The sequence below is a fragment of the Nanorana parkeri genome, unplaced genomic scaffold (assembly GCF_000935625.1).
Source record: "Nanorana parkeri isolate BGI_ZX_2015 unplaced genomic scaffold, ASM93562v1 scaffold286, whole genome shotgun sequence".
Taxonomy (NCBI): Eukaryota; Metazoa; Chordata; class Amphibia; order Anura; family Dicroglossidae; genus Nanorana; species Nanorana parkeri.
The window spans coordinates 159279-187099 of record NW_017306554.1 but is presented as its reverse complement, the minus strand read 5'-3'; the positions used below and the strand labels follow the sequence as shown (position 1 = coordinate 187099).

The 27821-nt window shown below is 38.3% G+C and overlaps 1 protein-coding gene and 1 long non-coding RNA gene across 2 annotated transcripts; both read right to left on the bottom strand.

The window, feature by feature from the left end:
* Positions 1–1853: 1853 nt before the first annotated feature.
* Positions 1854–23928, bottom strand: LOC108787832 (kelch-like ECH-associated protein 1). The gene is made up of 5 exons (XM_018557485.1): positions 23317–23928; positions 16467–17143; positions 14700–14905; positions 13094–13270; positions 1854–2478 (listed from the first exon to the last, which is right to left on the bottom strand). Exons 1-5 carry the CDS (start codon positions 23878–23880, stop codon positions 2315–2317), a joined length of 1788 nt encoding a protein of 595 aa, XP_018412987.1. The 5' UTR covers positions 23881–23928; the 3' UTR covers positions 1854–2314.
* Positions 23929–26849: 2921 nt separating this feature from the next.
* LOC108787836 lies at positions 26850–27236 on the bottom strand. Its single transcript, XR_001941294.1, has 2 exons — positions 27111–27236; positions 26850–27005 (listed from the first exon to the last, which is right to left on the bottom strand). It is a non-coding gene; the product is annotated as an uncharacterized LOC108787836 (long non-coding RNA).
* Between the last annotated feature and the right edge of the window lie 585 nt (positions 27237–27821).

The following is a 27821-nucleotide window of genomic DNA, read 5'->3' as shown; positions in this document are numbered from 1 at the left end:
TTATAGCAAAAATTTTGAAATGTTTATTGTGTCTAAACTGCACCCCAAAAAATCTACTCCTGTGCCTAAAGACACATACCGGTAGCTATATATTTGCAGTATAGGATTGAGGCACTGCTGCTACTGACTGCTTGTCTTTGTAGAATTGGAGTGAGATTTGGTGTTGTCACTACTGCACTGCTCAATGTTCTCCTTGCTGGAGGTTCTGACATGAGGAAGCAAAGCCCTGCATCTACCAAGATGGCCAACTTCATACAGAGACACAGTTCAGAACAAGACACGGTAAGTCAGTGATGGGGAAATAACAGCTGCAGGGGAGACAACAGGCAGCACTGGTGAGTGGTCCATATGCTTCGCTTTTTTGTAGTGAGATACTTACATCTCACTCATCTCTCTGCAACGCCTAGAATTCTTTGTCCTCCAGCACTGGTCACATGCACCATGTCTAAAGCTGAACTCTGGGCAAAACTTATTAACTCTTGCTGTGGGGCTACCCCTGCATTGCAAGGGTTAACTTCTTATTTTGGTCTAGAGAGGAAAATAACTAAGTTATACTCAACTGATCCTCCGAGCTGGCCGTCTGTGACAACACTCCTGCCTGTCTGCTCCTACGCTCCAGCGATGGTATGACCCTCTGCATCCTCACGTCCAATACACAGTGTATAGAACTTGATGACTCAGGGACCACTACAGTGGAGGAGGAGCAAGGCTGGAAGTACCAGTCTAAGAGCAAGCAAAATGAGCAGTGCAAGGGTAGCCCCGCTGCAAGGGTTAATACAAGTTTTGCCCAGAGTTCTTCTTTAAGCACTGATCACTTGTTGAACTTATCTGCCAAGTTGAAGGATCACAGTTCAGGAACAACCTCTAATTGGTCAGCTGTGCCTGATTATCATCGTTTGGCAGGGGCCACATTATCAAAGCCAATGAAGGGCAAACACATTTCAGCAATTTGAACATATGTAAAGCATGTTACCACTCTAGGTTACCTGTACGTGATAAACAAATTATATAAACATAGACTACAGTGGAAATTCTTCTTCTATTGGTCCTACAAGTTTCCAGGAGAATAATCAATCTTTTCTCAAAAATCAGTCTTCCCAAATCTTGTGTGACTCTCATAATGGAGAATGGTTATTTTAATTAAGAATACATTCATCTGACATATCTATAAATCAAGTAATGGTGAGCAATATTCCTAGTAATACTGCTTATTACTTCAGATAAACTCAAATGGGCTTTTGAAGACTACTCACAAGTGTGTGTAGGAAGTGTTAAAGCTTATAGATTTTTTTAAAGCTTATAGTATAAGTTCACCAATACTAACAATTCAGTGTTGGTTGGCATTCTCTGAGTAAACACACTTACTCTGCTGTTCCTTGCCTTTATTTTTCATTATATTATTTTAACAAGGATCAACACAAATTCACTTTTTTTGTGCCAACCCCTACAGGTGAAAAAGCTACAAGGTTTTCAAAGTGCAGTTAGTGCAGTGATAAGGTGCATTTATGTACACACCAATTGCTGTCTTTAATTGTCTCATTTAAATTTTAATGCTTGTTCCCCAAACATATAAGAATTGTTTGTCTGCAATATGCCATCTCCAAATAATTTCCCTTCCATAGGCCTTACTTTATGTGGATTTTCCTATTTTCTGGGTCTGTCTACATCTGTCCATGTTCTGATAGCTGGAGTACAACTGTACTTAATTGTGTCTGACTCTGGACTACATACCAAAATGTATTCAAGGGGAAATCCAGACATAATCGTGGAAACCATGTTTGTAGCAGCAGCAGACAGCACCACAAGAATGCATGAAACAAAAGTATCCTAATTGGCGTATGTTTGTTGGGCTGCTTGGCTTGGGCACCTAGGAAGGCTCCTCTGTCAAGATCTCAGTGTCCCAGGTTGGCAACATCCTCAACACTCTCTTGGTGGCAGTGATTAAACATTACTTCTATACATGGCCACTGCAAGGTCAGAGGGCGCTCTAAATATGGCAGTGCAATGACTGCACACAGTGTTAATGCTGTGTACACAATTTTCCACATGCAGACATTTGCATCAACCTTACATCTCATAATACTGAAATGCAAGTAAACTAGGCAGGTACATATCTTGGCCAGTGTTTGCAGGTGTATGTGTGTATTACATTTGTGTAATTTCAATATAACACCTCTTAATAAAAAGGATAGATTTCAAGTTTGTATCATTGTGTAGCTGAACATTCACATTAAACAGTCAGCGATCTCTAATAAAAATCCTTTTTATGACTGCAAATTTGGCTACAAACACAATAATTTACACATCTGATTGATCAGGTCTCTTCAGCATCCTCAATGCTATTAGGACAAGGCTCCATGGTTACCGCTACACCCATGCCACTACAACTTTGTGGCATTTCAGTCACTTCTCTCCATTCATTACTTTGAGGGCAGTAACATTCCACAGACGAGAGAAAACCCTCTGCATTAAAACCACCTATGGAGACAAAACTTCTTTAGTTGCCATTCTGATGATTAAGTTTATTCTCATGCTACTTACAAAAGACATGACTTCCTTATATGCCAAAAATGCACAAAAATATACTGTAGCCTAAAGGTTGACAAGAGGTAACAGCTGGTAGTATCCTGGTAAGCATGGGACAAAAAGTTAGAAAGGTGATTGAATTTACTGTTTCCCCCTATATCTTTCACTTTCTTTACTTATGATGGAACTTTACATGTTTATTCATGCACTCCTTCATAGAAGTTTTAAATGTATTTTATTATGATTGGCTTATGAGAGTCAAAAGAACAATGTATTTATTGAAAAAGGTCCCCACACACCAAAAAGCATCCAGCATCAATGCTGCACATAGCATATAATCCAATAATGAATAATGTGAAACCTCGCGCCACTACTCTAATCAAGTTAAGCAGCAGCTGAAATCTGTGTGGTCAGATATAACGTATGAAATTAATGGTAAAAGCCGAGCTGTGTGAATGAGACCACAAAGTGTCAGATATTTTTTAACCATTTATTATTTTCACTGGAGTGCAAGTTACACACATGCATTTTTCTTGTCGGTATTCTTTGCACATTGCATCACATTGATTCACAGTTAATATTTAGTGCACTTGATTTTTCATTATGGATATCTTGTAGCAATTACATTTACACTAAGGTGCATGTTATATACATGCATTTCTTTTTTGTTTTGCACTTTTTACACATTGTATCACATTACTCCAAGGTCAGTATCTACTATATCTGACACTTTGCGGTCTCATTCACACAGCGCGGCTTTTACCATTAATTTCATATAATCCAATAAGTTCATGCAACACTTCATAATGAAAGTGAACCTGTGATTTGCCTATACAGGTGACTATACAGTTATAGTAATCATTTTATGCTCTTTCCCTTTACTGCCTTATCACCTGCAGGAAGAGAATTCCTGTGTAAGCTGCAAGTGAGTCCTAGCTAGAGCTTACACAGGGCGGAGCAGCCAAATGCCAAGCACCAGCACTGTCACATGAGAGGAAGGAGAGTGAGTATTCCCCCATACTCAGAAGTACCAGGTATTTCTCTTTTCAGTTTGGGCAGCAAATAAAGGGACAGGGAAAAATAGGGAAGGGAAGTTTTGCTCTTCATGGGAAATCCAGGTCATGTATATTATCAAGTGTCTTAGTGGCATAGTGAACTATGGTATGGTAAAGATGGCCATATTGCATCAATTCTGATAAAGATCTGACAAACCTGCACAACAATTTGGTTATTTTAATTTACAAATTACTGATAACCTGACAAATATTTCAAACAAACTGAATTTCTAAAATTAAGAGAACAATTTTTTTGCAAACTGTTATCAATGTAAACTATTGCACAAAGTGGTGTGGCAACTGTGTGAAATTTGCTACGTGACTGAAAAGTACACCCCATGGACATTGTTGACTTTTGTTTTACATATTTGAACAGGTAAAGACTACCTGTCTACATTCAAACTGACTATGGATAAAGGTGATGTACTTTAAAATGTGCCTTTTGCAATAATTTACTCAGCAAAAATGTCAAAAAATGTAATAGTGTATGGTATAACTAAAAAAAAACATAGTCTTAGAAGCTGGTATTGCCTCCGTTTGCAGAAATAACTTCTTGTAGGCATTTTGCATAACTGGCCACAAATCTCTGACACCAACTTGGAGACATTTATGTCCACCCCCCATGCAAATTACCTTGCAAGATATTTTTGGATTTCCTTGCAAGAACTGCCCATTTCAAATTCCCCACAACATTTCAATGAGATTCAATTCAAGGATGTCAGTAGGCCAGTCTGGTGTGCATTTGATCATTAATGTGTTGAATGATCCATTTCCGAGTCAACTTTAACTTTCAGACAGATGGGCTTTCCTTTTTTTATCAATCACATGATATGATGTAGAATTTTAGTTGACTTGATGATTGCTAGCTGTCCAGGCCTGAAATCAGCATAGCAAACCCAAACCATAATATTTCTACCTCTATGTTTTTAAAGCTGTTATAAGGTTCTCCTGACATGTTGCCTTTGGTTTGTCTACTGTTCTACCATGTCCAAACAACTCTATCTTTGAATTATTAGTCCACAGCAGATGGTTTCAGAAGGCCTGATCTTTTGCCTATATATTTAATGGCAAATTCTAGCCTTGCTCTAATGTTCTTTCTGGACAGCAAAGCCTTTTTCCTGGAACACCTCTCATGCAGGTAAAAGTGTTGCATTCTTTTCCTGACTGTAGATGCATGCACTTTGACACCAACAGTTGCAAGAGCTATCTCTTGCAACTGTTTTACAGTTTTGTAAAGAAGTTCCCAAAATTTGGGGTGCTAGGAAACCTCTTTTAGAATAAAAAGGTCAACACTTGAGCTCAACCTGCTGGCCCAGTCATTTGAAATTTATACTACTAGTAGATTATTTGCCTTACAGAGCAATTATTAGTTTCAAATATTTTGGCAATCTTGTCAAAGCTGTTTTGATCTTGTATGCCTAATATACCTATAAGAACTCAATATCCAGTAATATTCTGTGCATTTAAGAATACATCCAGATGTTTTTTAAAACAATTAACCGAGCTAGCTAGGACTAGCTCCTGGGGGAGTCTATTCCACATTTTCTCTGCTCTAACTGTGAAGAATCCTTTCCGTATGCAAAGGTTAAACCTCTTTTCCTCCAGATGCAAAGAGTGCCCCCTTGTCCTTTGCAGTGATCTTATCGTGAATAATTTGGCACCAAGCTCTTTATATTCTTTATATGGACCATTTATGTATTTATACATGGTGATCATATCCCCCCTTAATCGCCTCTTCTCCAGAGAGAACAAATTCAGGTCAGCTAATCTTTCCTCATAGCTGAGCTCCTCCATGCCTCTTATGAGTTTAGTCGCCCTTCGCTGCACTTACTTTTTTGCCAAATAGATGCCCAATCACACAGTGCATTCAGATCTGCTTGTAAGTTGGAGACATCATGTAAGGACTGTATTCCACTACATAACTGCAAACACAGACATAGTAATTTTAATCCCCAATTCTATATAATTTATAAATAGGTTAAACAGTAAGGGGCCCAGCACTAAACCTTGGGGAACACTAACAACCTCAGACCATTCAGAGTACGAATCATTGATCACCACTCTCTGAATACGGTCTTTAAGCCAGTTTTCTACCTAATTACAGATTCAATACTCTATACCTACTGACCTTAACTTATACATTAGCCACATGTGGGGAACTGTGTCAAACGCTTTTGCAAAGTCCAAGTATATTATATCCACAGCCATTTCTCTGTCCAAATTATTACTCACTTCATCATAAAAAGAATGTAGGTTTGTTTGACAACTTCTGTCTTTTGTGAATCCGTGCTGACTATCACTTATTATATTATTTTCAAGCAAAAACAATTGCATGTGATCCTTGATCAAACTTTCAAGTATCTTGCCAACTATTGAAGTTAAACTTACAGGTCTGTAATTACTTGGTAAAGGCTTTGATCCCTTTTTAAATATAGACACCACATTGGCTTTGTGCCAATCCATCGGTACCAAGCCAGTCATTAGAGAGTCTCTAAAAATTAAATACAATGGCTTTGAACTTACACAGCTCAATTCTTTGAGGACACGTGGGTGTAAGCCATCTGGTCCAGGTGCTTTGTTCACCTTAATTTTGTCTAACTGTTCCTGGAAAATATCAATAGTCAACCATTGTGGTTCAGTAGAGGCTATGGCACTGCTATCCCCATTATGGACTTGAGTTACATCCTGTTCCTTGGTGTGCACAGAGCTGAAGAAAGTATTTAATAGATTTGCCTTCTCTTTGTCCCCAGTTACCATCTCTGAGTTATCTTTTAAGGGGCCAACATGATCAAACCTGATTTTTTTACTATTAATATATTTAAATAATTCTTGGGGTTAATCTTGCAATCTTTTGCAACCTGTGGTTCGTTTTGAATCTTTGCAAGCTTTATTTCCTTTTTACATATTTTATTATATTCTTTGTAGCTTTCAAATGACAACAGCGTTCCTTCATTTTTATATTGTTTAAACATCCTTTTCTTATGGTTTATGGTTTTTTTAACCTTGGATGTCAGCCACATGGGTTTTACTTTTAGCCTTTTAAACTTATTGCTTACTGGAATATATTTTGCCGTATGGTTGCAAACAATTGTTTTGAAACATTCCCATTTTTGTTCAGTGTTTTTCGATGGAAATATTCCCTCCCAGTTTAAGAGCAGCCCTCAGCATGGGAAAATTTGCTCTCCTGAAGTTAGGTGTTTTTATTTTTCCAGTATGTGAGTGTTGTTTACAACTTAAGTTAAATGAAATCATTATATGGTCACTGCTACCCAGATGTTCTTTTATATGAATATTTGTAATAAGCTCTGCATTGTTTGAGATTACCAGATCCAGCAGAGCATTATTTCTAGTTGGGACTTCTACAAACTGTACCATAAAATTGTCATGTAATAAGTTTATAAATGTCCGCCTTTTACTGTTCCAGCAGTGCCATTATGCCAGTCAATGTCAGGCTAGTTAAAATCTCCCATTAATACTACTGTCCCCGCCCTTGCTGCCCTTTGTATTTGTTTAAGGAGCTGAGTCTCTATCTCTTCAGTAACGCTGGGGGGCCTGTAACAAACTCCAACAATTACCTTTGCATTATGCATACCAGTATACAACTCCACCCATAACGCCTCAGTACCATCACACTCACCATCAACAAAGTCCTTTTTCACACTCACTTTAAGATCACTTCTCACATAGAGACAAACCCCGCCACCTTTTCGTTTTACCATGTCTCTTCGAAAGAGAGTATAACCAGGAATATTAACAGCCCAATCATTTGAAGAACCAAGCCAAGATTCAGCAATACCAATTATGTCATAGTTCTCCTCATGCACCAAAGCTTCCAGTTCTCCCATTTTGCTGTGCAGACTTCTGGCATTGCGAACAAACAATTCAAGCCATTTTTACATTTTTCACTTGTAATTGCTGTATCTTTTGCTGTAGTACAATCAGTACCATCATCTCCAATGTTTGTGTGCAACATGGGAATTTCCTTATCCAGTTTGACTTCCCTCCCCCATCTTCTCGTGTTCCACCCTCCATTATAGCCTGACCCCTGTTTGACATATCTGCCCCATTATATTCCATCTTTCCCTCCCCCCTTAATCCTAGTTTAAATACTCCTCCAACCCTCCCATGAACCTCTCCCCTACCACAGCAGCCCCCCTTCCATTTAGGTGCAGACCATCTTTAGCATAACCCAAAGCCTTCCCTCCTACACCAGGTCTTCAGCCATGCATTTAGTTCTCTAAGTTCCCGCTGTCTGTCCTGCGTTGCACATGGCACAGGCAATATTCCAGAGAATATTACCTTGGAGGTCCTTCCCTTCAGCTTGCAACCTAGTTCTTTAAATTGATTTTTAAGGATCCCCCATCTTCCATGTATTCTGTCATTCATCCCAACATGGACCAAGACAGCTGGGTCATGCCCAGCCCCTCCCAGTAATTTATCCACCACATGCCAAACCTTGGCACCAGGGAGACAGCAAACCATGCGGTTGAGGCGATCCGGGCGACAAACTTTTCTATCAGTCTTCCAAATTATAGAATCCCCTATTACCACAACCTGTCTAGGCCTTCCTGCATTACCCTCACCACCCGGACTTGATGTGCTGCTCTCCCGGTTGTAAGGGGTAGCAGTGACATCTAGGGCTGCTAATTCTGAGTCTGAGACCCGCACGTCTTCACCCAACTTAGCAAATTTGTTTAGGTGCACAAACACAGGGCTGGCCTTCCTCTTCTGTGAGCCCCTGCCACTCCCTCTAGATTCAGTAACCCAGTTTCCTACCTGATCATCCTCACTTGCCCCTCCACATCAACACCATTAACTGCCTGCTCAGTGATCCGCAGACTCCTCTCAAGGTTGTCAAATTTCCTCAGTGTTGCATTCCGCTCTTCCAGATCTCTAATCTGAGCTTCCAGAAGTGCAATCTGCTCACATCTGTCACAGCGGTATTCACCTTGGAGCTGTGGCTCCATTTGTGCATACATGTGGCACAGTGTGCACTGAACAAACCCTTCAACCATGCTAACATAACAACTATGATCCCAGTTGCAATATTTATAAAATTGATATGAAAATAAAGATGTTACTTACAGGTTAGACTTCAATTGTTCAAATGCCAATTTTTTAACGCCACTTAGCTCACACCTCACCTCAGTGGTAAAGAAAATACCAGACCCTAGATATCTGAGGTTTTAATAAGACAGGTTCTTCCCCCATACACAACAAGAAGCTTCTAATCATTGCACCTAATCTGGAACACCTGATTTTAATTCCATGGATTTGAAGTGGTGATAAATGTAGGGGTGTACTTACTTTTCCATGTGACAAATCTGCATTTTCATTATTTTAGATTATGAGAATGGGTGTACCATGTCAATTTTATTTGTAAATTATGCAAGTATATCCCCTTTATCTATAGGCACTGTTTGCATTTTCATTATTTTAGATTATGAGAATGGGTGTACCATGTCAATTTTATTTGTAAATTATGCAAGTATATCCCCTTTATCTATGGGCACTGTTTGAAAGAAGATCCAATGCTTGCCTCTTTAAATATGTTCAAAAAGTCATCAATGTCCATGGAGTGTACTTACTTTTTACATGACTACAATAAAAACAAGAAACAATTTTCTCCACAATTGATTTACAAAAAACAATTTCTTGCATTTTTATTACTTTTATTATCATTCACAACTCACAACCTTTATAAGATTAAGCGGAAAAAAAAATCATCCGGTCTATGGCCAACCTTAAAGTGACACTAAACTCAATTCTAGTTGTCCGGTGAGGCATGCACGGACACACACCGATGGCCTTCCTTGGAATCTAGTACTGGGGACACGGCTGAGATCCAAACAGACCATTGTCTGTATTTTACTGTTGAGTCAACAAACAGTTTTTAGACGCTGTTGCCCATACTCATTCTATTGTCTGGCCGAAAACTATATATAATGCCCAAAATTTGTTGAATACCGCCCTATGGAGGCATCTGGTGGCCTCATCTGAAACTGACCACCTCTTAAACCTGAAGAAGTGTTATGTACGCGAAACACGTTGTTATCTCTCACCAATCCCAACTCCCTGGGTCAAGCTAAGAATTCTTATATTTCAAAATTATGATTTGTACTGCTATGTACCACGTCTATTTCACGATTTGTTAAATAATCTTGACATACTGGTTGAGACACATCAATTGACGCAATCAAAATAGCAAACAAGATCAGGTGGACTATTTTTAAAGCAACCGTGCTAAACCAATGAGATCAGGTCTAGTTGGGCTCGATACCGAACTCACCTTGACCTATCTGATGGTTCCAAACATCTATGTAGTTACTTTGTGTTACACACCCAATACTACACCTGATGATTTGCTATAGATTGCCTATAGCAATCTATAGCAGATCAACTGAACTGTGTCAATCACAGCTAAGACCTATAATTTAATTATTTAGTTAGCCTGACCAATTTAGTTAGCCTACCACTTAGCCTGACCAATTATGTTAACCGTGTCTGAGGGTACTGGTGGAGATTAGCGGTGTTCTCTCCTATGGTTTTTACTATTCAATTTGTCTTATTTTAATTATGTATTGAATAAAATGTATACTTTTTATATAAAAACACTCTTGTGAAGTGTTGTTCAAAGTGCCTAAAAAAACCCCACCTTTCCACATTGTCTCTCTCTAATCAGACCCTAGATATCTGAGGTTTTAACCCCTTCATGACTGAGCTAGTTTTCAGGTTCTGTTCATAAATGACTGACACATTTTTTACATTTTTGCTGTGTGATTCTTCCACAGCAGTAATATACTTTCTTACTAAATGTACCCACACATATTATATATAGTTTTTTAGAGGACAGATAGGGCTATATAATTATATCACATATGTGTACCTAGCCCCTCACTTAGTTTGAATAAAATAAAAAAAATGAGGAAAAAAACTAGAAGAAAACACTTTTTTCACAAGTTTTGATTATTATTATTTTTTTTAGAATTTTTTAATATTAATTATAGTATACAAAATATATTTATATATAATTTATATTTTCCTAATTTTGTTTTACACTTTATTTTTATTTTTTTACACTTTGTAAAAAAAATAAAAAAATAAAAAAAAAAACTTTTTTTTTTTCTTGTCAGTTTATATCAAGCAATCACTATGACAGCTTGATAAATTAACTTTTTTATTTTATTTTTGGCTATTAGGCTGATCCAAACTTAGGAACAGCTAATAATAACCTTAGAGACTGATCCTGACTTTAGTCAGATTCAGATCTCACTAAAAGCTCTTTGATCGTGCCTAGACGATCAGAAATGATACATTTCACTCAAAAGAGATACATTGTATTCTTTCAGTGAAATGTATCTAAACATCGGGCTCTCGAACTGTCAAAACAAATAGCAGAGAGGTGAGGTGAGTCACTGCTGCCTCTCTGCTATTTTGAGCTGTCAAATACGGGATCGCAAATTGCGGTCCTCTATTTGCATGTAACGGCTTCATTCTTTCATTAATGAAAGGAAGAAGCTTTTACAAAAAGCTTAATTATTTCATTAATTAATGCCTCAATACTGAGACATTAATGAATGACTGTTAAATGCTGAGAATCAGCAAATACCGGCATTACAAAGCCTGATATAACTCGTCGCGTACAGTGTACGTGGCCAGTCATATAGGCACAAAGTGACAGGACGTACACTGTACGTCTCCCGTCACGAAGGGGTTTATAAGACAGGTTCTTCCCCCATACACAACAAGAAGCTTCTAATCATTGCACCTAATCTGGAACACCTGATTTTAATTCCATGGATTTGAAGTGGTGATAAATGTAGGGGTGTACTTACTTTTCCATGTGACAAATCTGCATTTTCATTATTTTAGATTATGAGAATGGGTATACCATGTTAATTTTATTTGTAAATTATGCAAGTATATCCCCTTTATCTATAGGCACTGTTTGCATTTTCATTATTTTAGATTATGAGAATGGGTGTACCATGTCAATTTTATTTGTAAATTATGCAAGTATATCCCCTTTATCTATGGGCACTGTTTGAAAGAAGATCCAATGCTTGCCTCTTTAAATATGTTCAAAAAGTCATCAATGTCCATGGAGTGTACTTACTTTTTACATGACTGTACAATCAAAACAAGAAACAATTATTTGTGTATCACTCAGCTATAGATCCTCAAATCATCTGTGAATTGGTGCTGACACTGTCCTTCCTTCCGGAGGGTGGCTACTTTTGTTCCCAATGGTCCCTATATGTGTTGTAAAGTAGCCACCGCTCCAAGCTCGCACCCGTGATGGACTACAATATAATGTTTGGTTTACTTATTTGTATTGCGATTGTAGTCTATCACCGGAGTGAGCTTGGAGCGGAGGCTACTTAACAATACACACAGGGACCATGGGGACCAAAAGTAACCACCCTCAGGAAGGAAGGATCAGCATGAATTGAGAGATGATTTGAGAATTTCCAACTGAGTGATACACAAATAAGATACATTTTTGTTAATAGTTAAGGTACTTGAGTGCATTTTTAAGATGTAACTCCTATGTTTAGTGTCAGTTTAAGTGTAACATGCAGTGATTGTTCTACCTTATGTTTAAAACTGACTTCCAAATAGATATTAAAAACCCACCAGGTAATGCAGACATTCATAAAAAATCATTGAGTGCATTTTTAAATGCAGCCATCATAAGCACCAGTGTTGTAGCACATAATCACTGAAAGAAGGGCCAACCAGGCTCTCCTGCAGTGCACAATTGATGACAGGGAGAGAGCAAAGTGTTTTCTTTTCACTGTGTTGATATTGCTTCAGTGTCTAATCAGCAAGCAGAGGGAGGTATACTTGACACAACTGTGCAGCTTGTGCTGTGGAGGTCAAGGTTCTTGCTATGCTTTCTGGCAGAGGTATCTTTATTACAAACTGACTAAACAGAATTACAAGTATTTTGGCAGGTCAGTTCATATTAATGTATTTTTACTTAGTATTGCTGCTTTCCTGGAGTTCAGCATTAAAGAGACTGTGCCATTTAAAAATCAAATGCTGCAGTGATAACGTACAGTACACTTAGAGCTGCATGCATAGATGCACCATTCTTCAAAACCCTGCTGTTACATCCAAATCCCTAGCCAAAGCTTTGGCACATTCAGATAGGGCCCACCATTTCCTGCTTTCTCCTCATTTCTATCGGCCATTATAAAGGACAAATAGGTATGTGTCTGAGGCAATAACTAATGGCAATCTACGACACTACCTGGAACTGTCAGAGCTTTGCATGTCAGAATGGCCCAGGATTTAGTGGTAACAAGGGATTACAGGTGCCTGCACTTTTTACCTGCTGCGTTTTGTTTTTTTGTTTTATTTTTAAATACAGACATTATTTAGCCATAATGTATGCCCTATGCTATATGTTTGACATGCATAGCAATACATACAAATTAATTGACTTTCATACACAATTTGTGCATCTTAAAACTAAAGTAAAGTAATATATAACCTGAAAATCTTACCAAGAGCATAAATCCTTCCCTGGTGCAGAGTCAGACCATGTGCACTCCTTTTGTGTTTCGTGGGTGCTACAAACTCCCAGTAATCTTTGTCTATATTGTACCGTTCTACAGAGTTAAGTTGGTTGTTGCCATCATATCCCCCAACAGCATATATATAGTTGTCCAGTGATACTACTCCTGTGGGAATTACATTTATTATAATACGTTAAGCTTCATTGATAAAAACTCAGAATAACACTTTCAAAGTTCACAAAACTGTTGATTTTAATATTTTTGTTATGACTCCTTGTTTGATTTTCCCAGTGGAAACACTTACCAAAAATTAGTAAATGAGCCACTTATACCCTTCCTTGAAGACAAGTCAAAGTTTAACTGTCTCTTGAAGAAGGTGGTATGGTAGACCTTAGCAGTAATGCCTCCACCAATACATCCTGTCCCTGGCCTAATAACATGCAACTTGTAGAGTCAACTGGGCCACTTAGACCCAAGCCTGACAGAAAATAGCAACATGGGCTTTTGCAGACTGATTCACCCTAGTCCACAGATCAGTCAGCATTTGAAAATGACTGCTTTAGTGTGCTGCTGACATAAGTGAACTTATATCTGCCTGTATACAGTTCAAGTCTCCAAAAATCTGTTTGTTTTTGGTTGAGAATTCACAGGAACACTCCCCTATATAAAAAAATAATCACTTTTCATTTTAAAGATGTATAATATTAGAAAGAAGTTGGTAACACAAGCTTCATTCACAATTCACTTTGTATTCATGTTGTCTGCATCATAATTCACTGAGTAGGTATTGCCAGCTTCCATTTAGCGGCATCTAACTTTTCTGATAGGAAAGTGAGGAAACTGATCATAATTGTTGTTTACACTGTGTTATTAACTCCAATAGTAGCAGTTTATGATATCACAATAATAGACCTCTGCACTATCTTAATTTTGTATGTGTTCCAATTGCAAAAGATTGGCAGTTGAAAGGGAGAATTTACAGATGGGTATCTTAGGACTACTTCTGACAGCAGTAGTGTAGGCTTGTCATGTTCTGTAAAATAAATCGAAAATGGCCATATAATAATATAATACACACTTACAGATGCTGTAGATAAATAAACTGTTATGCAAATCCTGAAGTCAAATATTGCTTGTATTTAGAATGACTACCTAAGAAATATTCTTTGCAGTATTTATGCATAAAGCATAGATGGAGTAGAAATTATTCTTAAATCAGTTACAATTTTTAAGTGATGTAGACTTGCTACAGAGTTAATTTGTGAGCTTAACTTTGTATGGTGTTTGACCAAGTCTCTGTAAGCAGGACTAGTTAGTGATTTATTGTTGATGAGGCTGTTAATGGTCACTCCTACTTTCTACGTTTAACTGGTTTGTCAAGTTTTTTTGTAATTCAAATGGATAGAGCCTTACAAGGATATAAAAAGTATATGTATTAAATAGTCAATAAGCTAGTGAAAGTGATCCATCACCTGGACATTTTTGAGAAAGTATGTTTCAGCTACAGTAAAAGCAGATATGGTACAGTAAATAAAAATAGGTTAATACTGTAAATACATATGAAAGAGGTCTAGACAGTGTTCACGATATGCACCTGCCCCACTGCGAATGGTCTTCATTGAAGCTACTGGGTGCCACCTGTCCTCATCAGGGTGGTAACAGTCAACGGTATTTAGTCGGTTTTCCCCATCAAATCCACCAATTGCGTACAAAAGCCCACAACTTGATGTTACTCCAGCACCAATGCGGGAATTATTCATGGGTGTAACAAATGTCCACAAGTTGAGTTCAGGATCATACCTAAAGTAATGCAATGTACACAACATGAGAGCAGATGTAATGAAAATAATAACAAACCCACAACTATGCCCACTCTATACTGTTTTAATTGTAATTGTATCTATAACATGCCCTGATTAGCCAGTTGTTGGGATGATGGCTATAAATTGGGCCAATGTAAGTTACCCATATGACAACACAAGATTTATAGCATTAATAAAAATGTCAGTGCCTATTCATTTTTATGTGGCAAAAAACAGTGCTGTAAAAGAGAACAACCATCCATCAAGTACCTACGGTACATTTCCATTTGTAATCCTGATACAAAACTTAGTGAAATTCTAGAACTGCCCTGCCCCTTCAATACAAAACTAAGTAAGGTAGTCTTTTTTCTCCTGCGTCTCTGTTTTTCTCTCCTATATCCTAATATAATATATTGCCAGAGGGCACTTGCACTTTCTCACTTGGGGAATAATGCCTCCAGTGCTGAATTTAGCTGAACAAAGTATGTGTAACCAGTGAGATTCTACCACCAGCAGCACACACACTTTACTACCGAGTGCTCGTTCTAGTATAAAGATGGCCCCTCCAGCACACAGAGTCATCCTTCCTATATCCTGTTTAAAAAAAAAGAGAAAGTCACTCCCTTTTTCCTGTCAAGCACCGAAAGCTTCTTGCTCCTGTTAAGCTTAATACTATTAGAGAATATGCTCCATCTACCTCTCTGCTCTTCTCAGTCTTTTCCTTACCCCTCCCAGCTTCCCTTTGCAGAAGAGTGTCCCTGATATTTATCAGCAATACTGTAGGGTTCCTGCACTCAACCAACTTTACACATTTATGGCTAATTACACACCTCTCTCGCTTTCTGTTCTCCTCCCCAGTAATGAAGTTTATTAAGGTTTGTACCTTATGAAAGGGAAAATGTGCAGCCAAAAACATGTAATAAACAGATTCAAATTGAAGACTTGAGAATTCAAGCTTGTATATAAAAGCACCGTCCATCTGGCTGGTTTGAGCGTTCATTAGTAGGTTACCCCAGCATGGTGTGCAGTGTAGAATTCATAAGTGTAAGACTGCACACACAGCAAAGCACACAGACACAGACATAGCAAAACAAAGATGAAAAACAGTCAAAGCACACAAATATTGTATACATAAATAAAAAAATAAATGCAATGGAGGGAGTCATATTAATTTGCATTGTGATATGTGGGGGAAATTGCTAGCTCAGGTGTTGAAATATTACTACCAACTGACATTAGAGCTTGGCCAGTTATTCAACCCATCCATTTATGCAAAAATAGAAATTAGAGTAAGTTATTTAAAAATATACAATTTAATAAGTGCAGAATAAGTATTGGTTATGACCATTATACTTATTTAGTCACTGGAAGGCTCTATTCAGATCAATTACCTATTGTGCTCCAATGATTGTTGTGCTAAAAGAATTTCAGATGATCCGTGTCAATAGTTTAGTAAGTATATTGACTTTTTCTAACTACCCTTTTGTATGACTTTAGTAAATACCATTTACCTTCTGTTGTAGTTTCTGCTGTATCAGTATGACCTATAGGTTTCTTACCTTTCAACACTTTTGTGGTGCTCAGAGCCAGAGGAGCCTCCAACGGCATAAATAGCTTCATCTATTACAGCTACTCCAACCCGATTCCTTGGTTCATTCATTGGTGCTCTCTTTGTCCATTGATTGGTCATTGGATTAAAGCAGTATAAAGAGTCTGAATCTGCATTTTCCGTAGCAGAATGATTCCTCCCTCCTACAGTGTAGAGCAGTCCACTTACAGTACAGGCTCCAAGACCACTCCTGGGTTCCAACATTTCAGCAAGCTCAATCCATTCCATAGTCTGTGGATTCAAGGCCTCCACAGAGGTCAGTGAATTCTGTTGGTAGCCACCAGCTACATAGATTAGTTGATTACCCCGTACTTTCATTGGTGGAAGTGGCTTGTGTAATGACATTTCTTGGAAAATCTTAGACAGAAACATCCTACATGAGTTTTCCATATTGAGAATGGGGCAGTGCTTAAGCTGCACTGCAAGGAATTTGGGAGGCAAAGCATAGAGGTGAACGGCATTTAGCAAGACATTAAAATACTGTGCTCTTTTGTCTACATCCCACTGCATCCATCTTACACAGGCATTGTATACCTCAGTCTCACAAAGCACATTTAGGCTTTCCTGACTGACCAAGTCCAATAGTTCACAGTGAGTAAGGTTTAAGAACTCTTCTTCTTTTGTTACCTGAAAGGAAAATATAAGTACTTTACTTTGTACTGTATTTTAATATTGACAAATGAGATGTACCAAATGTTGTGTAGTTCTGTAACAGTGGTATACACAAGTAAATATGGGTCAAGCATGGGTCCAAGATGATCTATGCAGCAAACTAATGCAGCCATTCACTGCAATAGCAACCAACTACCAATAATGAACTTCCTGGCCTCTGAAAATCATAGAATGGCCAATAATGGGGATTTTCTAAGGTGCTATTGCCCTCACCCTAAAAGGTTGGGTTCCCAAAAGCCATGCTGCAATGTGCTTAACTATGATAAGGAAACCATAGAAAGTGCTGCTAATAAAGTTCATAGGGACAGATTAGTGTAGGACTTGAAGGCACTGGTCTCTTAAGATATAAACCCTTACCTAATTCTCTTTAGGTAGCAAAATGCTGTGTATTTGGGAGTGGAGGGGGAATTATTTTTTACATCTTATTGCTGTTGAAGTGTGTCCTGCAGCTTCCTTATAGCCTTCACACATGCATTGTCTATAGTCATAACAGGCTACATGTGTGTTTTATAAGGGCATATTTCCTATTTTTTGCTGGCGACAAGTGATTTTTTCCACAGCCTGTCCCTGTCCACATGAACTTCACTGATAACTGGCTGCATGTTTTTTTGCAAAAGACATTTTGTCGACTGAGTTTTTTAAGGCCTTTTTTTGCAAATATTAAGTAATATTCCTGGGCAATGTGCATTCGCACAGGAGCTTATTTTTACCCTTGAGAAAGCATGCAACAGAGTGATTTCTGACTGAATAGCTAGCTCCTCAATCAACAACACCTTAGCTACTTTTTCTATTAAAAAGGAGCTCCCCCCTTTTACATAGTATATGAGGTTGACTAAAGACACAGGTCCATCGAGATCAACCTTTTGGCTCTGTTCACACCTGGGCATATCGATTATGCACGTTTGTCGTGCGTTTCGCGACGCGCGTTTTTACCGCGATTCGCGTTAAAAACTGCGTGACAAACGCGCGTTTCCTAGGGCTACTTGGCTGTATCCCAATGGAAACGTGCGACAAAAACGCCGCAAAGAAGCTCATGTACCTTTTCAGGCGTAGGCCGTTTTGTAGCGCGTTCAGACGGGCTGAAATACGGCAAGGTGTGAACCATACCCATAGAAAACAATGAGATTTTCATGTTTGAGCGTTTTGTAGAGCGTTCGTAGAGCGTTGAACGCGCTACAAAACGTACAGGTGTGAACCAGGCCTTAAGAGTACCTGTATCCTTGTATGTTACGGTCTCTGAGGAATTTATCTAAATGATTTTTGAATGATTCAACACTCTCTGCTGATGCCATTGATTGTGGCAGAGAGTTCCAAAAGGTAACCACTCTGACTGAAAAAGAGGCCTCTACGCCCTTTGTGGTTAAATCTTTTCTCCACCAATTTTAAGTGGTGGCCTCTAGTCCTTGTTAGCGAGTTTAGAGTAGAAAGTTTATTGCTGATGCTGCCATCGCCACCAAACATTTTGTACATTAAAATCATGTCCCCTCTTAATCGCCTCACTTCCAGCGTGAACAAGTCTAAATTTAGCAACCTTGTCTCATAGCTTTGATCCCCCAGCTCCTTAATTAGTTTTGTTGCCATTCTCTCCAGCTCCAGGACATCCCTTTTGTGTATTGGTGACCAAAGCTGAACTGCATACCCAAGATGCAGCTGAACCAACAATCTATAAAGTGGCAAAATTATCGCTTTGTCTCTACAGTACATTCCCTTTTTAATACAAGACAGTACTCTGCTAGCTTTGTTTGCCGCAGCCTGGTATTGCAAGCTATTTTTCAAACTGTGGTCTGCTATGACCCCCAAATCTTTTTCCATTTCTGACTTCCCTAGTGGAGCACCCATTAATGTGTATTCCGCTTGCCTGTTTTTAACCCCAAAATGCATTACTTAAAATTTTTCAACATTAAACCTCATCTGCCAAATAGTCGCCCACTCCCCTATTTTATTCAGATCCTCCTGTAATGTTATACCGTCTACGCTCGTGTCTATTACCCTCCCAATTTTAGTGTCATCTGCAAACACAGAAACATGGCTATTAACACCTTCCCCAATATCATTAATAAACAGGTTAAACAGTATTGGTCCTATCACGGAACCCTGGGGCACGCCACTTATTACTGTAAACCAATGTGAAAAAGAGCTATTTATCAATACTCTCGGGACACGTTCCTGTAGCCAGTTCTCTATCCATGTACACACTGTTTCATCTATGCCCATAGATTTAAGCTTGTGTATTAAGTGTTTATGTGGTACTGTGTCAAATGCTTTTCCAAAATCCAGGTACACCACATCCACTGGTTTTCCTCTATCCAGATCTCTACTCACCTCTTCATAAAATGTTAGTAGGTTGGTCTGACAAGAACGGTCCTTCATAAATCCATGCTGATTATCACTTATTATACCTTTGTCACAAGCAAAATCCACTAAATAGTTCTTTATCATTCCCTCAAACAGTTTGCGCTGGCACCTTATTTTGCAAGCCTTCCACCTATTTCCTCCTCTCCACTAGCATACCAATCCTTCTCCACCATAACACTCCTACTCAAAGTCCTTCTCTGCCTCCTCCTGCCCTATGGCATTGCACATGCTAGTGGAGGGCAGGGATGGCTTTCTGTTAGGGATGCACCAATACCAGTTCAGATACCAGTGCCGATACTTGACATTTGCATGAGAACTACCAGGGTTGCAGCTGGGACCTGGCTCTGGCGCCCCACCACTGTCCTGAAATCATTAGTCTGTATTGTTTTAGAAAAACTGTCACATGAAAATAAACACAAATATATCAGTACTTGTACTTGTAAGTACTTGGGCAAGTATCAGTACTTGTACTTGCAAAAATGGTATCGGTGCATCCCTTTGTATATGTTTATAAAAAAGGAAATCATACATTAAAACAGAGATGTACAAATCTCAGGAGCTCCGTGTGCTCTTTACAAATGACAACTGCCTCCTAACTTTTGATTTTTTCTCTAGTTTAGTCTTGGAGCTCAAAAAGTATCTGTAATTGTACTTGTACCGAGTACGGTACTTGGTGTCGGTGCATCCCTACTTTCTGTGTCCATGTAATGGCAGTTGACATAACTTTCAGGCCAAAATAATTATTGCGGAGTACCTGACACAATAGTGTAGCACAGGCCATAAACTCTCGTGAACAGGGTGTTTGGTAAATCTGGCATGAAAATGCTGGGCATAGGGGTCATTTGGAACCTTTTTTCCTTCTGTTCCAGCAGAAGCATTGCAAACATCTAGACTGGCCATGGAGATAGAAGCCAGAAATATTGCATTTCTAGCACTATATTAGAAAGTGGCTGCTGTGAGCTCTTGAAGTGCATGCCTTTTGCTGCTGATTTTTTTTGAGGTGGTGCAGAGTCATATGTTTCCTTATGATACCCAAATTGCTGTTATTTTCACCAAGGCTGATACCTTCAGGCAGAGGCTGCAGACCACAATGGTGCTATTGGCAATATATACAATAGAAGGCCAACACTGCAGCGCTCTATTTGCTGTCTGTTCAGGTGCTGACGTAGTGTCCTAATGCCAGCCAATTTCTTCCAAACACATACATGAAGTCTACATTTTAAATATTTTTGGAATACTTTGGGGATGGAAAGGGGTTCGGGAAATGTGGGTGTAGCGCTGGTTCCATGAAGGAAACTTGCCCTGTCCACCAAAGTGTATAAACTAATATTTCTCTTTCTCAGCAGGGTTTCTACCGCTCTCCAGGCTTTATAGCTGTCCTATTTCACTTCCAAGTCTCTGGCTTTTTTGCAGAAGGTCAAACAGGAACCAACTACAATCTCTGCAATGAACCCAGGAGGCAAAATCAGGTCGCATCTCCCGTATACAAGTAGCAACACATCTGCTTAAGAGTGAAGCCACAAGCAGCATAATAGTGGAGACTGCTGTCCCTTAGCAGATCCTTCGTATTAGAAGGTCACTTATTCCTTTCCAAATGTTGCCATCTCTAAGACAATTCTCACCCTCCTCATTTTAATAGTACTTCTCGCCAGCAGGTACACACAGCATCTTTTACTCAGCATATTCCTTTTCTGAGCACCATCTTTTTAGTGTGATAAAAGTAACTGGAAATATACATACAGTATATATATATTGCATTTCTTTACCTTAGCTAACTTAATGTTAACTGAGATCTGTATCTTGTCATAGCTGTGCTTTCCTTTTCTCTTGTACGTATTACAACTCTTCCTCTAACATACAGTTTATTTGCCCTACTTCCTCTTGCCCTCTTTTCTACTTTTTTTTAAATACTTTTCAGCTTTTTTTTTTTTTGCAGCAGCTTACTGCAGTTCTTCCCGACCATTATATATCTCAGCAATTTCCCACTCTTTTTCCTCCAAAATACCCTTACATTTTCATGACTGGACCTATGCAGGGGTTCTTAGGAAATACTATGACATATTTTTATCCGCCTTCTTTTTTCACTTTACATTGTTAATCTCTGTGTTCCTCTTTGGCGTAAAAGTTTAGGGTCAGAAGACACCTATGTCTGAAGCCTTGTTAACTGCCAGGCCTCACATACACTGTTTCCCTACACAGTTATAATATTTAAGATATGATATTCAGATTAGGCCCTTTGACAGGACCTTTGGTTTTCATAATTTAGCACTCTAACTAAAATACAGTAATACCTTGGTTTACAAGTAACTTAGTTGGAGAGTGTTTTGCAAGACAAGCAAACATTTCTGAAAAATTTTGCCTTGATATACAAGCAATGTCTTGAAATAAGAGCAAAATTTTGTAGAAAAGCACCACCCGAATAAGGCTGAAGCAGTGCGAGCGATGAGTCTGTTTAACGACAATGCAATGTCACATTGGATAGATTCCTTGCTAAGGTTTCACGAAATGAAAAAGATTCCGTTGAGCCAAGAGATAGCAGTGATTCCGTTAGTGATAGTGAAAGTCGTCCTACACAATAATCCTACTCTCTCTTGTCTCCCTCACACCAGCCACGAAGGTACCTGTAATTAGTTTATTTGTCTTTATATTTTGTATTATATTATAGTACAGTACTGTATTGTAATCCTTTTTATATGAATATTTTTGGGTTGTGGAACGAATCATCTGAGTTTCCATTATTTGCTATGGGGAAATTCGCTTTGATATACAAGCGCTTTGGATTACAAGCATGCTTCCGGAACGAATTATGCCCGTAAACCAAGGTACTACTGTATACTGAAAAATAATGAATCTAATTCCAGTGAGCTAAACTTAACATTCAACGAACACTGGCATTATCACAAATAAGGAGCTTTAAAAAAGACAGAGAGTGGAAGCACATTGTGTGTGATTGCAGTTTGGAAAGAGATACTTTTTTTGTTTTTCCACTGAAGTCACACCATTGTGCACATTGCATTGGATGCTATATATTTGTAAAGTTTCATCCAATTTTTTGAGCACAAATCGATTAAGACACTACGGTGTGGGGTTTTTGATGTTTATATTGAATGTTATTAAGTTTAGATCACTGTAATTAGATTAATTATTTTAATTAGTTGGATACACTATCTAAATGTTGTGTTAAGATTTTTTGTGAGTTATTCACCTGAGTGTGGGCAGCTGGTATGACTAGAAGATCCATTAGCGCAGAAATGTATATAGTAGGACATTTGCTTTACCACACAAAATTACTAGGTCTAAATTTAAAATAAAACACTAGCCTAGACCTCAATGACCTCCTGAAAACTTTGAGATCCCACATTCTGCAAAATTATCACAAGATTTGGGATCCTCGGGTTCTACAGGAGGCAGCAGGCAGGCTGTGTGACAATACTGGTGCCAAGACAAATGGAGCAGAAACCGGACTTTTTCTTGCTAGTTAGGTTTTGCTAGTTACTTTTAGCTAGAAGGCACCTTTTAGCCTATTTCAGTAAGCGCAGAGTTTTAGTAACTAGAATATGCACACGTTAGAGCAGTCTCTCTGTAGTATGTTAACACTTATTAAACATTTGTTTTTTGATAAGTGGCTACCTAGCCAGATATACATTTTGATTTGGCATAATAATGCTATACCTTGTGTACATGTATTCCCAAATAAAATTTTACTAAAAATATTTTCATATTCATTTTATATGATAAAAAAAATAAATTTGAGAAATAACCCAAATGCTTACCTCGCTGAAGTGGTTATTGATGTATTCTCTTCCTTTTTCATGTAGCTCTGTGCACCCAATCTGCTCTGCAAAGTTTGATATCCCAATGACATTACTGGGGTCCAGGTGTTTAACAAGAAAGTCACTGCATGCTTTAGACACATCTTCCATCTGGTATCTCATAGCAGCTAGGAGTACATGCAAGACACACTTCTCCCCAACTGTTATTCTTGATGAATATGCAAATTCTATCAGCCTTTCCATTACTAAAGGACACATGTCTTTGATGATGATTTCCTTGGCATGGCATTCACGAAAGTTATTGGTAAACATTGCCCTGAAAAAGGGGCTACAGGAAGCAAGCACAATCTTATGTGCAGGGAAGTCCTCTTCTTGACCATTGTAGCTTACTTTTATGAGGACATCACACATCTGATTATTTCTCCTGAGCTCCTCCATCTTCTCAAAAGCTTTGGAAGCATGGTTTTCAATAGTGTAATCAAGGTAGCCATGTCCTTTCATAGAAGGGACAGCAATGGCTGCTGAGTTCTTCAGGCTGGGCTTCTTCTTTCTTGGACATAACATTCTCAGGATTACAATTCTCTTTGGATGAATTTAAAATGTGGCATTATTTTTTTTACTTAGCTTTCAAGGAAACATGGTCCTAATTCTTGGCAAGCCCTTTAAAACATTAAAAACAATGTATTAGCAAAAATAAAACTTAAAAATGTTAAACAAAATACCTGCCTGACCAAATAATATTATGGACAATGGAGAAATTCCAGGCAGAAAATAAAACTGGCCCACAACACAAACTTATATTTAGAACCTGTGAATACAATCCCCCTGTCGAGCTTCCTCGTGTCATTATTGTGCCACCTAGCTGGTTAACTGGTTTGGGGGTTTCCTACAACCCAGTTCCCCAGTGTGTGCAGGTAAGGATATTTATAAACAAAAACTTAACACCGTTTTGAAAACACTTTATTAATTCTAACTTTACTAATATTAACTTTTCAGGTTCCTATGTCCATTGGCTGGTCCTCTGCAATGCTGGAATCTCAGAGAAAGTTTTGTGTTGAACAATGTGGGGGATACTGCCAAAGGTGCTTTGTTTTACTGTACTCCATGGACAATCATTTCAGTTTTTTTACTAAAAAAGCAATGATTTGTCAGGCCAAAAATGTTATATTCAAGTAGCCTGAGAAAATGTTAGGTGAATATGCAGGCAGGTAACATTCACCATTTTAAAAATAAAGGTAAATGTTGAAGTAAAAATCTGCTCCTACTGAAGAACCAATGCTGCTAAATGTTAGGGAATTCATTGTCAGTGGGCGAATGCTGGACAAATGTTTAGTAATTTAGCTTTATGCGTAAGGTCAATAATGCCCAAAGAATTGTGGATACATTTTGGGTAAATGCATACATATTACAATCTGCATTTTTAACTAGAAAACTGCTTAAACCTCCAAAACATCATACATTTTCTGAGAGCAGAGACCGTGGGAATAAAAAGATGATAGTTGCAATATTTTAAGTTGGACAATAGCTGCCCAAATGTTTATCAAATCTATTTCCAATAAAAAAAAATACACTAAAACAAATTTGAATGCACACAAAACACAATATAATATCCATAATTTGAATAAAATAAAAAATAGAGCTTACGTCTAGTAAAGCGATACCAAATATGTCAAGCCTCATGTAACAGCAAAAAGGTACTGCACCCAAAATTATTATTATTATTAGGCTACTTTTTAAATGCCTTTACAGGTCAGTTTAGAGTTACCCATAAACGAAGGACCTAGAATTATTTTTCTCATGCCAGTGTGGTCTGCAATGCCCAATATGTGATGCATATTCATTGTTTACAAACATTTGTGCTCCCTGCATTTCAATTAACTGTATCACTATCATAAGGATGCTAGCAAGCCCCCTATGTGATAGCATGGGGTAGGTGACTGGTACTCTTTATATAGGAATCTATTAGACCCCTAATGTCTCCTCTGCCCTCTGCTTCAGCCTTCCAAGCACATACTGTGCTTGATCCACTGTTTGCCTGGCTTTTCAGCCAAGATTTTGACAGCTCTGAACTCAGAAATGCTCAGGGATTCCAGGATCACACTGTTCAGAGGATATCGAGGAATGGATGATCCTGGTGTCCTCTCACCAGTCAGTGACTGGTGAGAGACACAACATTGAACTGTTCATGATACATAAGGATTATGTTATAATCAATGAAGCGAGCTTGACAATGTAAAAAGTGATATGGATATTTCAGAGTACAACAAGGTGTTCCTGCTGCAGAGTACTGAGTGTAGTGGGGTTCAAGGAGCAGTGTGTGACAAGGTTTAAGGTAAGAAGTAGCAGCGCTGAGCAAAATGGATTTAATGGTGTGCTAAGTGTATCAGTGTGCATTATCAGGTGTTCTGAATGTGCTAGGGTGCATGATTTAGTGCAAACGAAAGGAGCGTGTTGCAGTAAATGGTGCTGTGATCTGATTGTATATGGTGTGCATGCTGTGTTGTGCAAACTGTTACAAGGTTCATGGTGTAGTGTGCTGATTATGTCTGGCGTGCATTGGGAGGTGTGGAGTGAATTGTTCTATAAAGTTCTTGATGCAATTTGTTTTCTAGTTCAATATCTACAAGCAGGCATCACTAGTTCTGGGTACCTGAGACAAGTGTCCCCAGACTCTATGGGGAACTAGGATGTGTAGTTATGCCCCTGCCTCCTCTCACACAGCAATGATCACTGCTCATTTTGTCATCCCTGTTAGGGACATAATGCTTGTATGATAGTCAGAAAGGACAGTATGATGCTTAAATTATTGAACCACCAATACTAGTTACCATTGCACTCTATAATCTGTGCTGTGCCCTACATACTGTGTCTGTACTGCACTCTGTCAGCTATTATGTATCATACAACAAACCACTCTGTACCATATGCATATGCCATCTTGGATGGTTCACTTTGTGTGCTGTACATTACATACTCCTGACCTGTATAAAAAGTTGCTGGTTGGTAAATGATCTGACTAAACTCTCTGTTTCTATATTCTGGGTGTAGAAAAGCATATCCAATGGAAGAGTAAAATTTTTCTTAAAATTATGCTTTGTTTTTTTGTTTTTTTTTGTGGGGCTCACACTTTTAGCACAGTAATTAAGGCAGCATATGTGCCAACCAATCAGCTTCTCTTTTTTTTTTTTTTTTCAAAGCCTGTGATGGAGGAAAAAACTGAAATGACCAGATCCCATGTGGAATCAGATGTAAATGGAATACCCCTAATCCAGCACAATCAGGTCCGGTGAAATGGAACACCTCATCTATTTAGATCTGGCTGCCCATAAACTTACACTGGGCATCCAATCGGTCAATCCGATCTATCAGTTTTTTTGTGGACCCCCTGACTGAAAGGGGCATAATACTATATTTATAAACGTAATAAAAGTATTTAATAAATTGATAAAAATGTTTATGCTAGAATACTAGAACATGATTATTTGTGTAGAATAATAATTGGTTAAGCAGAGACAAAATACAAATAACACGCATACCTGATCTTGCTGTTCCTGAAGGCAGAAATATTTAACTCTCCTTTGTTCTTCTGTAATGCTGCGTTCTCCTGCATTTCTTTAGATTGTTCTGCTTTGAGTTTACGCCATGGCTGGTATGAAATAAATATTTACTTGTCAATATCCAGTTACTCTCTGTGGTGACAAAAAAGTAACCTATGTAGGTAAAATTCAGAATTCCATACCTCCCAGAAAAAGAAAATAATGCATACACACTGTTTCATGTTATAACAAAGAAACCTGAAGCTGCAGCTGATGCGAACGCAGCCCACATACTTGTGACTCGTGTTTTCCTTTTAATTATCAGAAGCCCAATTTGTCTAATCTTCTAATGAAACAGATATTGCCTGAAGCTGCTTGCACCCGTAAAAATCTTTCGCTTGCTCTAAGAATGTCCAGCAGTTCTAGTTCAGTATTTGTGCCGATGTTGCTTAGCAAGTCCACATAGTCCCTCAGTAACTGCATTGTCATCCATACCAGGCTAACCTACTAGTGAATCATTGCAATGCTATGTTCATATGCAAAACAGGAGTCCCCGTCTATTTAACCCGTATCTTGTATTTGGCAGTCTGAATGAAACCTTTGCGGAAGAGCATATGCACATATTTGCACAAGCTTTCATAATGCTGTCCTATGTATGTTTCAATAGGATACAATACGTTGTACCGTTTATTCTGCAACTAAAATTAACAGTTTTTATTCCTTGCTGTGTGACAACTAAAGACCTCAGGCACTCAACCTTTTTATGTTATGTTCCTAATATATGTGTAATAATACGTGAAACCTCTGTTTATCACTCAGCATGATATTGTTTTGTGACTGTCAAAGTATGTTACTCAATAGAACTGTATTGAGTTTTTAATAATCTTTCGCATATGCTCTAAACACATGTACAAAAACTCTCACAGCAGTGTTATAACTTAATGCAGAGTTATCTTAATGTAGAGCACT